We start from the raw sequence: 14125 nt of genomic DNA, 5'->3' as shown, positions 1-14125 counted from the left end.
GATTTGGGGCCTCTCTTTTGAGAAAAAGGATGAAATATCTTTGTAAAAGAGAATAGTTTTATAGTGTAAGACAAAAGCAAAAAGGTATTACCGCTTTTGTAAGCTACAAGTACACAAATGGACGCTGAATGACCAAAAGGATAGATTCTACTGGCTATTTACTGTCTCTCAGCTCCAAGCACCCCCCCTTCTATTCATGATGTTTGTGTGTGTGAATTATAATTCCCAGACTCCCTCACCAATTGGCTTCTGGTTAGGTTCTGCAGAAGGGAAGGCCTGGGTAGAGCTTGAAGAGGGAGAAAGGACACTTCCAGCCCCCAGTTCTTGTCAGGACTGCTCTCGCAGTAGCAAACTAGCTCTGAGCTTCTTCCAGCTGGCTCTGTCCCATTCCCTGCTCTGTCCTCTTGGCAGGAGGAATGTTAGGCCCACTGTGTTACTCACCTGCTGGACATGCCACTTATACTATCCAAGCACTGCCAGGTTGCATCCCCCTCCCTTACAAGTCTAAGTACCAGCTGCAATGCTCCTGGGGTCTGATCAGCAGCTAAAAAATACCCCTTCTTAAAAGATTTTGTCATCAGTCCCAAAGAAACCCTCCTTCAACCTTGCAGGTTCTGGTAACACCACTTGTATTAGTGAGAGTCCTCCAGAGAAATAGAACCAATAGGAGATATATCTACATATCTATATCTATCTACCTATGTGAGATATACATTTATTGTAAGTATTGCTTCATGTGATTATGGAGGCTGAAAAGTCCCAGGATCTGCCATCTGAAGCTGGGGACCCAGGAAGGCCAGTGGTATAGTTTGAAGGCCCGAGAGCTGGAGAGCCAATGGTCCAAGACTCCAGTCTGGGTCTGAAGGCCTGAGAACCAAATGCACCAGGGGCAGAAGACTGACATCCCAGTCACACAGAGGGAATTCAACCTTCTACCTCCTTTTTGTTCTATTCATGTCTTCAAAGGATTGGATGAGGCCCACCACATTGGGAACGGCCATCTTCTTTACTCAGTTCACCAATTCAAATAACAGTCTCTTCTGGAAACACCTTTATAAACACACAAAGAAATACTGTTTAACCAGATACCTGGGCATCAGAATTTTTCATTATAAGTTTCAATAGTTAGAGCAAAGGGTTTCACTTCCATGTTGTAAATATTGCCATTTTAAAGTAAAACTACTCCATCATTCTCAAATTTATCCACTGAACTCTGAATACCATAGCCGTTTGATACCCAACATCTCCTTTCCACTTCCCCCACAATTTTGTAATACATTTTTTGCTTAAAAGTTCACTTTGTCATATCGCTCTGATAAAAATATGCATATTAATTTGAATTAAGTTTGAAATTTTTCAATGAATGGAAGAATCTTAAAAATGTTTTAAATTTCTCCTGGGTTAATTAATTATAATTAGTATTACTATAAACTTGAGGATAACAAATATATGTTTTGAAGTCTTATTAAATACGAAAGTACAATTTTATGAACATATATTTCTTAATATCGATACCTTAAAAAAATCAGATCATGTATCTATAGAATATTGTTAATGACTCAGATGAGACAGAGCTCACTAGAAATCATTAGAAAAAAGGTTATCAAGCAAGTGTGAAGTTTAAATATATATATTTATAGTTGTGTGCACTATTTACAGAATATTACATTCCACCTGGTAGGGATGACTAGAAAGCAAAGAAGCAATTCATAATTCTTACTAAGCAGCAAACTCCCAAGGTTTAAAAAAAAAATAGATTTAAAATTTTCCAGTAGCCTTTTGGCAATGCTAATGAAAATATTTTTCCTAATAATCAGAAAAATAAGTTTTATTTAAAGATGTAATGTTGATCTGTAGAAAGAAAACACTGAAGTTTTCACCTTACTTAAAAATATGCAAACATGTAAAATAACATGTGGGTTTATTATCTTAGTTTAAGTAGGCCTTTCAGATATTTCAAACTGTTCCTTTGTTTGGTGACTTAGAGATTTTCTTATACTGTTAGGAAGGTAACACTGTAAAAATAGGATGGGTAAAAAATAAACTTTTATTTGGTAAAGAAGAATGGCTATTGTGAAAGAGAAGCAAAAAAGGAGAACCTGCAAAGTCCAACCGTGGCAGCAGGCAACTCAATTTTAGGAGGAAGTACACATTTAAGTAAAGAAATCTGGGAACTGACTCCCAGAAAAAGGTGGTGGATAAGGAAGGCAAGGCAGAAACCTCCTGCCAAAAACACATAAAAGAAGGAAATAGGGCAAATACAACTAAACCTGAAAATGGCCTGAAGATTGCAGGACAGAACACCTACACCCAGGGAAGCAGAGAGGACCACACAGAGAAAGGCAAAGTGGCAGAGCTGAGATCAAGCAGAACCCAAGCCCGTCCCCAACCCCAGCCCACAGACAGGACAAAGAGGAAGGGAGCAGGAGCAGGTAGGAGCCCAGGAGCGCTGCACACCTGGCCCTGGAGATCTGCCCCAGGAGCACAAACCCACATTACACTGGGTTCTGGCGATGAGTGGGACTGGACACCAGGGACAGGTGGAACACTCTGGGAGGCTGAGACCCCAGCCAGTGTGGAGGGCGGGCACGCTCCACCAATCCTGAGACCCAAAGCAGAGGTGGCAGTTTGAAAGACTTGCCAGCACTAGGAGTTGCCAGAGGGGCAAGGATTGGATGGAACTCAATCCTCAGGAGAAAAGGTACATGGGGGATACTTCCCAGCTCTTCCTCTGCCCAAGAGATTGGGAACTCTCCGGAGCCCCAGATGTTCCATTGCCCTCTCTGGCTACACAGCCCTGAGGCGCCTCCCTGTGTGCACTGATGGGAGCCAACCCACATGGCCCAGCAGCAGTGTCAGACTTTGCTGCCTGGCAGACAGCAGCAGACTCTCCCAGATTCCTTGGCTTTGTTTCAGCCCAACGGGAGAGGTGCCTGCAGGAGCCAGTCCCAAGAGCTCCTTCCTCCCCACAAGTGTCCAAGCCCGGTGATGCATGTCCGGTCAAGAAAGAGCCACACATCAGCCCCCCACCCCATTATCCCTGCAGCTCCACCATTGCTGCAGGTCAGGAAGAGGGTGGTCCTGCCCACAGCAAGCTCAACAGACTCTTGAGCTGATCACAGACAAAGCAGCTGAAGCAAACTGCCAGCACAGACAGAAAGACACCGTGCCCACTGCATGGCAACAGCTGGAGCCCCCACAAAATAGAACCAGGCACTAGAGAGTAAAGAATCTTGAGCTTCTGGGCACCACAGGATATCTTTTTCATAAAGCTACTACTCTACAGGACAGGAAGCATAGCAGAGCTATCTAATACAAGGGAAAAACACAGAATCCCTGACAAATGAGCAGGCAGAGGAATATGATCCAACAAAATTAAAGGACAGAACCCCAGAAAGAGGCCAAATGAAACAGAGATCACCAATCTGCTTGATAAATATTTCAAAATAAAAGTCATAAACATGCTCACAAATTTACAGAAAAGTATTCAAGATCTCAGAGATGACTTCAACAAAGAGACAGAAGACCTGAAAAGGAGCCACTCAGAGCTGAAGAACACAATATCTGAAATGACACATACAATGGAGGGATTTAGGAGTAGATTTTTAGTGTAGGTAGAGGATACGGTGAATGAGTTAGAAATTAAAAAACAGGGAAACAAAGAAGCTGAAGAACAGAGAGAAAAAAGGACCTCTAGGAATGAAAGAATAAGAGAGCTATATGACCAATCCAAATGAAACAATAATAGGGTACCAGAAGAGGAGAAAGAAAGGGATAGAAGGTCCCTTTAAGGAAACAATTGAAAAGGTCCCCAATTTAGGGAAGGAAATAGATACTCAGATCATGGAAGTGCAGACATCACCTAATGAAAGGAACCCCAGTTAGACAGCATCAAGACATATAATAATTAAAACAGCCAAGATCAAGAATAAGGAAAGAATACCTAAAGCAGCCAGAGAGATAAAAAAGATTACTTATAAAGGAAATCCCATCAGGCTATCAGCGGCTTTCTCAGCAGAAACTCTACAGGCCAGAAGGGAGTGGCATGATACATTAAATGTACTGAGACAGAAGGACCTCCAATGAAGAATCCTCTACCTGGCAAGATTATCATTTAAATTTGAAGCAGATATTAAACAATTTCCAGACAAAAGTTGATAAGACAGCCTTACAAGATATGCTAAAGGGAATACTGAAGATGGAAATGTCCTTAAGGCTAAATAATCTCCCATCAGCGAAAATAAACCCACAGTAAAGGTTGTAGACCAACTAATTACCAAGCAAGTATGAAATTAAAACAAAACAACAAAGCAAAATCAACTATACACATAGTCAGGGGATACACAAAAACTAACATGACATCTAACATGAAAAATGTGGAGGAGGAGGAAGAAGGGGAAAAAAGTACCTTCAGATTGTATTTGAAATAGGGTAATCAGCAATTTAAGATAGATTATTGTATAGTAAGGAAGCTATCCTTGAACCTTTGGTAACTACAAAACTAAAGCCTACAATAAATACACACACACAATTTTTTTAAAAAAGAGAACTCCAATTACAACATTAAAGAAAATATATCGGTAACAAAAGTATAAGAATGGAACAAAGGAACACAGAGGAGCTATAAAAAACAAGAAAACAATAAAATGGAAATAAGTACATATCTATCAATAATCATACATATCTATAATCACCTTAAATGTATATGGACTGAATGCACCAAAAGATATAGAGTAGCAGAATGGATAAAGAAACAAAACCTATATATATGGTGCATACAAGAGACTCATTTCAGACCCAAAGACACACACAGACTAAAAGTGAAGGGATGGAAAAAGATATTCCATGCACATCATAGGGAGAGTAAAAAGAGGATTAGCAGTTGTTATATCAGACAAAATTGATTTCAAAACTAAGAAAGTAACAAGAGACAAAGAAGGACATTACATATGATAAAGGGATCCACATATGATAAAGGGATCCATAACATAAGCATTATAAATATCTATGCACCCAACACAGGAGCACCTAAATATGTAAAACAAATACTAACAGAATTAAAGGGGAAAATCGGTTATAACACATTCATTTTAGGAGACTTTAACACACCACTCACATCAACTAGATAGAAAATAAACAGGGAAGCAGAGGCACTGACCAATATATTAGATCAAATGGACTTAACAGATAACTACAGAACACTCCACCCAAAAGCAGTAGGGTACACATTTTTCTCAAATGTACATGGAACATTCTCCAGAATAGATCACCATACTAGGCCACAGAAGAGTCTCAATGAATTAAAAAAGATTTAATTCTATCAAGCAACTTCTCAGACCAGAATGGTATGAAACTAGAAATAAATTACACAAAGAAACAAAAAAGTCTACAAACACATGGGGGCTAAACAACATGCTTCTAAATATCAATGGATCAATGAACAAATTAAAACAGAAATCAAGCAATACATGTAGACAAATGAAAACAAAAACACAATAGCCCATAACCTGTGGGATGTGGCAAAGGCAGTTCTAAGAGGAAAGTACAGAATACAGGCTTACCTCACAAAACAAGAACAATCCCAAGTAAACAATATAACATCACTATTAAAGAAACTAGAAAAAGAAGAACAAATGAAGCCCAAAGTTAGTAGAAGGACAGACATAATAAAGATCAGAGCAGAAATAAATAAAATAGAGAAGAATGAAACAATAGAAAAAAAAAATCAATGAAACAAGGAGCTGGTTATTTGAGAAAATAAACAAAATAGATAAACCCCTAGCAAAACTTAAAAGAAGAAAATATATACACACAGAGAGAACTGGAAACAAAGAAGGAATAATCACAATGTAAAAGAAAGAATGGTAAGAGAATATTATGGAAAATTATACTCCAATAAATTGGACAACCTAGAAGAAGCAGACAACTTTCTAAAAAATACAACCTTCTAAAACTGACTCAGGAAGAAACAGAAAATCTGAACAGAACAATTACTAGCAATGAAATTGAATTGGTAATCAAAACACTCCCCAAAAACAAAATACCATGTCCAGATGGCTTCACAGCTGAATTTTACCACACATTTAAAGAAGAGCTAATACCCATCCTTCTTAAAGTATCCCAAAAAGTAGCAGAGGATGGAATACTTCTAAACTCATTCCATGAGGCCAGCATCACTCTAATACCAAAACCAGACAAAGACAGTACAAAAACAGAAAATAATAGACCAACATACCTGATGAACATAGGTGCAAAAATCCTCAACAAAATATTAGTGAAACTATTTCAAAATTACATCAGAAAGATCATCCATGATGAGATGGGATTTATTCCAGGGATGCAAGGATGGTACAGTATTAATAAATAAATCAATATCACAGACCATATTATAAAAAGGATAAAAAACCACATGATCATCTCAATAGATGCTGAAAAAGCATTTGACAAAAGTCAACATCCATTCATGATAAAAACTCTCAATAAAATAGGTATAAAGGGTACATACCTCAACATAATAAACAGACCATATACGACAAACCCATAGCCAACATTGTACTTAACAGCAAAAAGCTGAAAGCTTTTCCCCTAAGATTGGGAACAAGACATGGATGCCCACTCTCACCACTTTTATTCAACATAGTACTAGAGGTCCTAGCCATGGAATCAGACAACACAATGAAATAAAAGGCATCCAGATTGGCAAGGAAGAAGTTAAACTGTCACTGCTTGCAGATGACATGATATTATACATAGAAAACCCTAAAGACTCCACAAAAAAAACTATTAGAATTAACTGAATTCAGCAAAGTTACAGGATACAAAATTAATACACAGAAATCTGTAGCACCCCTTTATACTAACAAATTAGCAGAAAGAGAAATCAGGAAAACAACTCCATTTATAATTTCATCAAAAAATAATAAAATGTGTAGCAATAATCCTAACCAAGAAGTGAAATATCTGTACTCTGAAAATTCTAAGACACTCATGAGAGAAATTAAAGAAGACACCAATAAATAGAAATACACCCCATACTCATGGATAGGAAGAATTAATATTGTCAAAATGGCCATCCTGCCCAAAGCAATTTGCAGATTCAATGCAATCCTATCAAAATACCAAGAGCATTCGTCAATGAACTAGAACAAATAGTCCTAAAATTCATATGGGACCACAAAAGACCCTGAATAGGTAAAGCAATACTGAGAAGGAAGAATAAACCTGGGGGAATTACACTCCCTGACTTCATGCACTACTACAAAGCCACAGTAATCAAACAATTTGGTACTGGCAGAAGAATGGACCCATAAACCAATGGAACAGAATAGAGCCCAGATATAAATCCATACATATATGATCAATTAATAAACAATAAATGAGCCATGAATATACAATGGGGAAAAGACAGCCTCTTCAAGTATGGGGAAAACTGGACAGCTACATGTAAGAGAATGAAACTGGATTATGATCTAACTTTATACACAAGAGTAAAATAAACCAGAAATGGATCCAAGACCTGAATTTAAGTCATGAAGCCATGAAACTCTTAGAAGAAAACATGGGCAAAAATCTCTTGAATATAACAATGAGCAATTTTGTTCCTGGGCACATTTCCTTGGGCAAGGGAAACAAAAAAAAAAATTAACAAGTGGGACTATATCAAACTAAAAAGCTTCTGTACAGCTAAGGACACCATGAGCAGAATAAAAAGGCATCCTAGAGTATGGGAGAATATATTCATAAATGACTAATCTGTTAAAGGGTTAATATCCAAAATACATAAAAAACTCATACACCTACCTCAACACCCAAAAAACAGATATCCCAATTAAAAAATGGGCAGAGGACCTGAACAGTTCTCCAGGGAAGAAAGACAAATGGCCAACAGGCACATGAAAAGATGTCCCACATTGCTAATCATCAAGGAAATGCAAATCAAAATGACAATACAATATCACCTCACACCAGTTAGGATGGCCAACATCCAAAAGACAAGAAACAGTAAGTGCTGGAGAGGATGCAGAGAAAGGGGAACCCTCCTACACTGTTAGTGGGAATGTAAAATGGTGCAACCGTTGTGGAAAGCAGTATGGAGGTTTGTCAAAAAACTACAAATAGAAATACCATTTGACCCAGTATTTCCACTCCTATGAATTTACCTGAAGAAAACAACATCCCTGATTCAAAAAGACATATGCACCCCTATGTTTATCACTGCACTGCTTGCAATAGCCAAGATATAGAAGCAGCCTAAGGTTCCATCAGTAGATGAATGGATAAAGTTGTGGTACATATACACAATGGAGTATTATTCAGCCATAAAAAGAAAAGAAATCCTGCCATTTGCAACAGCATGGATGGATCTAGAGGGTACCATGCTCAGTGAAATAAACCAGGTAGAGAAAGACAAATATCATATGATATCACTTATTTGTGGAATACAAAACAAAGCAAAAGAGAAGAAATAGAACACATCAGATTCATAGAGATTGAGAAGTGGCCAGTGTTTACCAAGGGGAAAGGGTTAGGGGAGGGGGAGTAGAGGGGGATAATGGAGCACGATTCACAGTCACAGTATTAGTTGATCATAGTGACTACTCAACCACTGTGATGTACATCTGAAACCAACATAAGATTATATATTTAAACAATACTTCAATTATAAAAAAATATAAAATCATACTGATCATTAGTATGACCAGTTTCATGCCAATTAAAATATGTATAGTTCTCAAAAAAAAAGAAATTTGGAAACAAATTCTTTAAAAACTAACTCAAAAAAAAGGAAATTTGGAAACAAATTCTTTAAAAACTAATGACATCTGCATGCATGAAATTCATGGCAAGGCTATGTGAAACTCAAGTAGTATGCATATCCCTGCTTCAAGGCCATTTATTTTTCTAAAGAATATTCTTAAAGACCATTGTATGTATAGTGTTGAATCAACAAAATTACTTGAATTAGGTTGTCTTAAAAAATAGAAGAAACATAATGAAATAGAATTTTAGATATATAAGTAGAAATAGAAATTCAATTTTCAACTCAAGAGTCTGTCTTACTCAATGCTATATCGCTAGCCCTACCTAGCACACACTAATTAGTACATTATCGGAGCTCAGTGAATCATGAATGAGAGCATATAAGCAAAGTAAATCTAAAGAGAGTAGAAGGGAATTAAGACAAGAGCAGAAACCAAATTAGAAAGACAGCAGAATTGGTAACAAAACTCTCAAAAGGACTGGTAGTTAAGAAATTCAGTTACACATTAAGATAATAAAAGAAAAAAAGTAAACCCAACAATAAAGGGGGGGAGATACAATTTTGTTTGAGGAAAATAGAAATTTAAATCACTCCTAGGACTTAACACAATTCCTTTGCAGTCCTACTTTCATTTTACCTAAGCTGAGACTTAACAGTAACACACCCAAGCCACGATTAATTATAAACTCATTGTGTACACTGTTCACCTTAAACCTCACTCCAAAATTCCCAATCTCTGTATTCCAGCCTACCTCTTAACACTGCTGCACATCTGTCAGAAGGAGCAAGGATCATAATAGCCTAATGAACCCCAATTTATCATAACCCCTTCAAAAACTATACTGAAAGTGTAGTTTTACTCTAAAATATAAAGATATTTCATATCTCATTTGTTATAGAAATAAAATGTATCTACCTCATGAAAATATAAATAGCAAGCAAGACTAGCATCCTCTTTAAAGCAAAGTAAACTCAACTGTCCAAAGCCACAGAAACCACTATTAAGAATTATGATTATACACATGGAGTAATTGTTTTCATTATATTGTTTTAAAGAGACTAATTTGGCATTTTCTGAATGCATATAATACCCTCGTCAGAATCGGCATCTTGGACTATGTTTTAATCACTAGGTAAAGTGCAAGACAGAACCAAGTCTTAACGGTTTACTCACTCTATTACAACATGGCCTATTTAGCTGATGCACCAAACTGGTTTCATCTGAGCCATAATCTCAACTGCCTACAGACATCAGGAAGAAACCTAAATGTGGAAGTAGACTAGATGTAAGATGTGATGAAAAGCACAGTCTGTTCTAAAGGCAATTATTTATTTAATACTATAAGCCAAACAAAAACATATTTGGACCTCAATCTGGCCCAATCTACTGGGGTTGAAATTCTGCAGTTATCATTGTTTGGTTTTCACAAAATATTTAACATATTTAAAATCAGTATTTAACAAATACTAACTAGAAAGAAAATACATATAATTACAAGAAATACTTATTAGATGCTAATTAAATATTACTGTTGACAGAGCAAGTATTTGTGAATGAAGTTGTCTTACACTCTCCATGAGATTTCAGCAAAGTGATCAGAACTACATACAAATCTACAGCCCTACTTAATTTATTGCATAAAGAAGGAAAATATATTTGCTTCAGGTAAAAAGAATATTTTATTTCAATACTTTAATACTGAAATCAACTATCATACATATCCACCAACTCAATCATTGTCCATATCTCAGCAGATAGTCAGAATGAGATTAGTTTGATGAAGCTTTCTTAGCAAATTCTGGAATACTCTGTACTACATCTCCAAATTTAAGTCAGGTCCTTTAATAAGTTACTTCTTATTCACTGTTTTGTGGTATTTGTGAAATGAATTAGTGCAATACATCATGGAGGTACCATTTAAAAGGCAAATACCCTATAGATTTGGATTTGTCATCCCAATTCCTTGGCACTCAATAATATAAGCATCTTTAGAGGCATCTTCTTCATCATCTGACTTCTTCACAGTAAATTTAGCCTGAAACCAGAAGAAAAATATTTAGGATATAAGTAATATGAAGAACGATAGAGGAAAAAGCCCATAGCCCTAGGTTGTTATAAATAGGCAGGTAGTTAATATCAAACTCATTTTATTGAGGAAGCTAGAGACACAAAGATCAGATGACTCATGAGAAATTCCATAGCCTAGATACAAAATATTTTGCTCCAGAACCATAGTTCTTTCTTGTTCAGAGGTATACATACCTGTGGAGTTTTGTCAAAACAAACAGCCTGGGCCCCTCTCCACAGCTAGTGAATCAAAACCCCAGGAGTGCAGTCTAGGCCAATATCAACTTTAAAATCTCAGTCGTTAACCATAATACACTTTGACTACCTATTCCCTAAAATTTTTCTCAAACATGGCACTGAAGCATTTATACTTCTTTTATCCCATCAAATATCAAATTACCCTTTCATTTCCCTCAAATTTTTCCTGCCAATTTAATTCCCTAAAATACTACTAAAAAGATATAGCTCAGAGAAGGTGGGGGTAGGTAATGATTAGCATCTTCCTTCATCTTTATTGGACTTATCACTGTATTTTTCACTTGTTAACTAATTAAAAGTTTGGCTTTGAAATATTTGATCTCTACCACTGGAATGTATTCTGGAAACACAATTTTTAAAAAAGCACATTTGTTCATTCTAACAAAACAATTAAAATCAACACAACTGAGGCCCCAGTCACTGAGCTGCTGCCTAGGACTCAGCAGCCTCCCCCTGGAATCCCCTTGCTTCCTCCAACCCCCACTTCCCAGGCCATTTTCTCTGAGGAAAAGGAATCATATCATATGTTGCTATCCAGAACCTCTACTCTTTCGACTCCTTTACTGATGCCAGTAAGGGTGATGATTTGCTTCCTGCTTGGCACTGAGGATTATATCCATGTAAGAATTCAACAGAGAAATGGCAGGAAGAGCCTCACTATCTTCCAAGAGATCGCTGATGAATAGGAAAAGAAGGAACTAGGGAAGGCGTTTAAGAAGAAATCTGGCTGCAATGGTACTGCAATAGGGCATCCACAATACAGAGAAGTAACTTGGGTACAGGATGACCAACACAAGAACACAAGAGAGAGAGAATGGACAGGTAGACAATAACTGGCTAAGAACAACCAGCTGAAGGTTCATGGGTTGGTAAGTGCTTTTGGCTTACTGAAGCTGAAGTGAGGATTTCCTTGCAATGAATAGAATTTCCCTTCTGTCCCCTGTCACAAGTTTAAAAACCTCACAGCCTGTCTATTTTTAAATTGGACTAGTGTGAGTCCTTCATGCAATAAACTGACAAGAACATTAAAAAAATAAGAAGAAGAAATAGTAAAATCAACACAACTGAGAAGGTTGGCTGAATCTCTGGCAAAGGGATTTCAAATATAACTAAAATTTTAGGATTCTCTGAAATCCTAAAATCAATTTGAAAATCATCACTCCAGGGCTGTTGAATAGTAATATTCACAAACCATTCCAGTTTCAGTATTATGTGGCAGTGTACTGACACACAGTGGACATTTAAAATTATTGCTGAATGACTAAACACTGTATTTTGAACCAAATTGTTTATATAATTATACATATTTCAAATTACAAGCAATATGTAAATATGAAACCCAGGAATGGTTATGGAAATCTTTTCAAGCCTATATATAAAGCTACTGAAAACAATAAAAACAGACATGGAAGGAGGCTTAAGAGACAAGAGCATCGGTCTCTGACTTTATAGATTAATTATCATACCGAGGCACAGAAAGATAGAGCAGCTTGCCCCAAGACATTCAGCTAAACATGACCACGCTGAGTAAGAAACCAGAGCTGTCACTTCCAGTTCATGGCACTTTCCACTATGTATTCACTTCAGATTACATCTGAATCTCTGCTATATGCAAACTATTATAAAAAGCAAGGACTCTAATGAGTAAAACTTGGTCCCTGCTAATGAGGGGATCACAGTCTACAAGGAAAGACAGACAAGTAAATGGTTACAAACACATCATAAATAGGACAATAAAAAAGTTATCTCTCAACACCAAATATAATTTGCCTTCAATTCCTATTAGCCTTTTCCTACAATTTAATCAAAATCTATCAATACTTTCTCATACAACAAAAAAAGTATATATTATTAAGAATTATACAAATAAACTTAGAAGTAGGGCAACAGAGGCTTTTTGCTTGGCACACTTCAGTAAGGCTTAATTTTAACTAGTGTACAGTATTTTTACAATTTTTAAAAATGCCTAAGGTCAGCACCTTACTTCACAGAATTCTGAGTTATAAATTTTACATTACCTTGTAAGTTATATTATAAAGACTACATCAAAATGGAAATATGTACATATTACTGAAGATGGCAAGAAATGAAGCTATACTCATTAACTGTAAAAATATGCAAAGAAAACAATTTTAAGAGGAGGAAAACACCTAAATGTCAACAGTGGTTTTATGGCATTAGGGAATTATGGGCAGGCTTTTTCCTCTATTTTACAAATTTTCTATAAAGAAATTATATCAGTTTCAGATGAAATATATATAGTATCATTTTTTAAAATTAAGAATCCTGCAGAAGAGGTATAAATATGAGTTTATATATTGTTAAATCCTTTCCCACTAAAATTGTAAATATACTATTCTTAAGTGAAGAGTACTGGTAAATGTTAGAATTTCAGCAAATATTCTATTACACCACTAGAATCACAAGAAAACAAAGCATTTAAAATTTATATAAATATTGAAGTTCATAGCCAAATATAAATCCTTCCTGATTTGATTTCATAGCTCCCATTGAAACATTTTTACTTACTTGCTAAGCCCACATAAGGGCTTTGATGCATACTCTCCTTGGCTTGCTCAATGCCCAGCCCTACCACTAAGAAACTATGTGGTTCTGAGCAATTAATTTAATCTCTCTGTGTCACTTAACTCATATGTAAAGTGTGAATAATAAATACTGCCTAAAATGGTTATGCAGAGTAGGATGATCCATACAAATTGCTCAAGTTTGCTCAGTGTCTGCCACACAGTGAGTGACAGCAATTACGTACTACTAAGTTTTCTTTTCATTAAAATTTTACCCAAAATTGGCTATAGTAAAAATCAATTACTCTTTCAGATGAAACACTCACCTTTGCTAATTGTTCAGCAAAATGTATAGCCGTTTGTGTATGGAGTGTAACTGGTCCTGTTTTTATTCTGGAAACTCCACTGGCTAATGCCATGAAAATAATCAGCTATTGAAAAAAGAACAAAGAAGAAAAATCTCACACATTTATTAATATTTGGAGCTAGAATTCTACAGCTTTCCATATGAAA

The 14125-nt window shown here is 36.3% G+C and overlaps 1 protein-coding gene and 1 pseudogene across 4 annotated transcripts in view; one reads left to right on the top strand and one right to left on the bottom strand.

Annotated features, from left to right (window-relative positions):
- Window positions 1-675: 675 nt before the first annotated feature.
- The window catches only part of RTCA (RNA 3'-terminal phosphate cyclase), a 29658-nt gene continuing 16208 nt past the window's right edge, over window positions 676-14125 (bottom strand). For 3 of the 4 annotated variants that reach the window (XM_073234358.1, XM_073234360.1, XM_073234361.1), the window contains 2 exons: window positions 13939-14043; window positions 10585-10797 (listed from right to left, as the gene is read on the bottom strand). In XM_073234358.1, coding sequence (XP_073090459.1) covers window positions 10696-10797; window positions 13939-14043 — 207 coding nt within the window. In that variant the 3' untranslated portion in view covers window positions 10585-10695. Of the gene's footprint in view, window positions 1051-10584; window positions 10798-13938; window positions 14044-14125 lie in introns of those variants that run through there. The other variant, XM_073234359.1, reaches the window with a different exon arrangement.
- LOC108386552 (eukaryotic translation initiation factor 1 pseudogene) lies at window positions 10835-11989 on the top strand (annotated as a pseudogene).

The sequence above is a fragment of the Manis javanica genome, chromosome 4, assembly GCF_040802235.1.
Source record: "Manis javanica isolate MJ-LG chromosome 4, MJ_LKY, whole genome shotgun sequence".
NCBI lineage: Eukaryota > Metazoa > Chordata > Mammalia > Pholidota > Manidae > Manis > Manis javanica.
The sequence above is the reverse complement of the archived record's forward strand: the minus strand, read 5'-3'. Positions and strand labels throughout refer to the sequence as shown.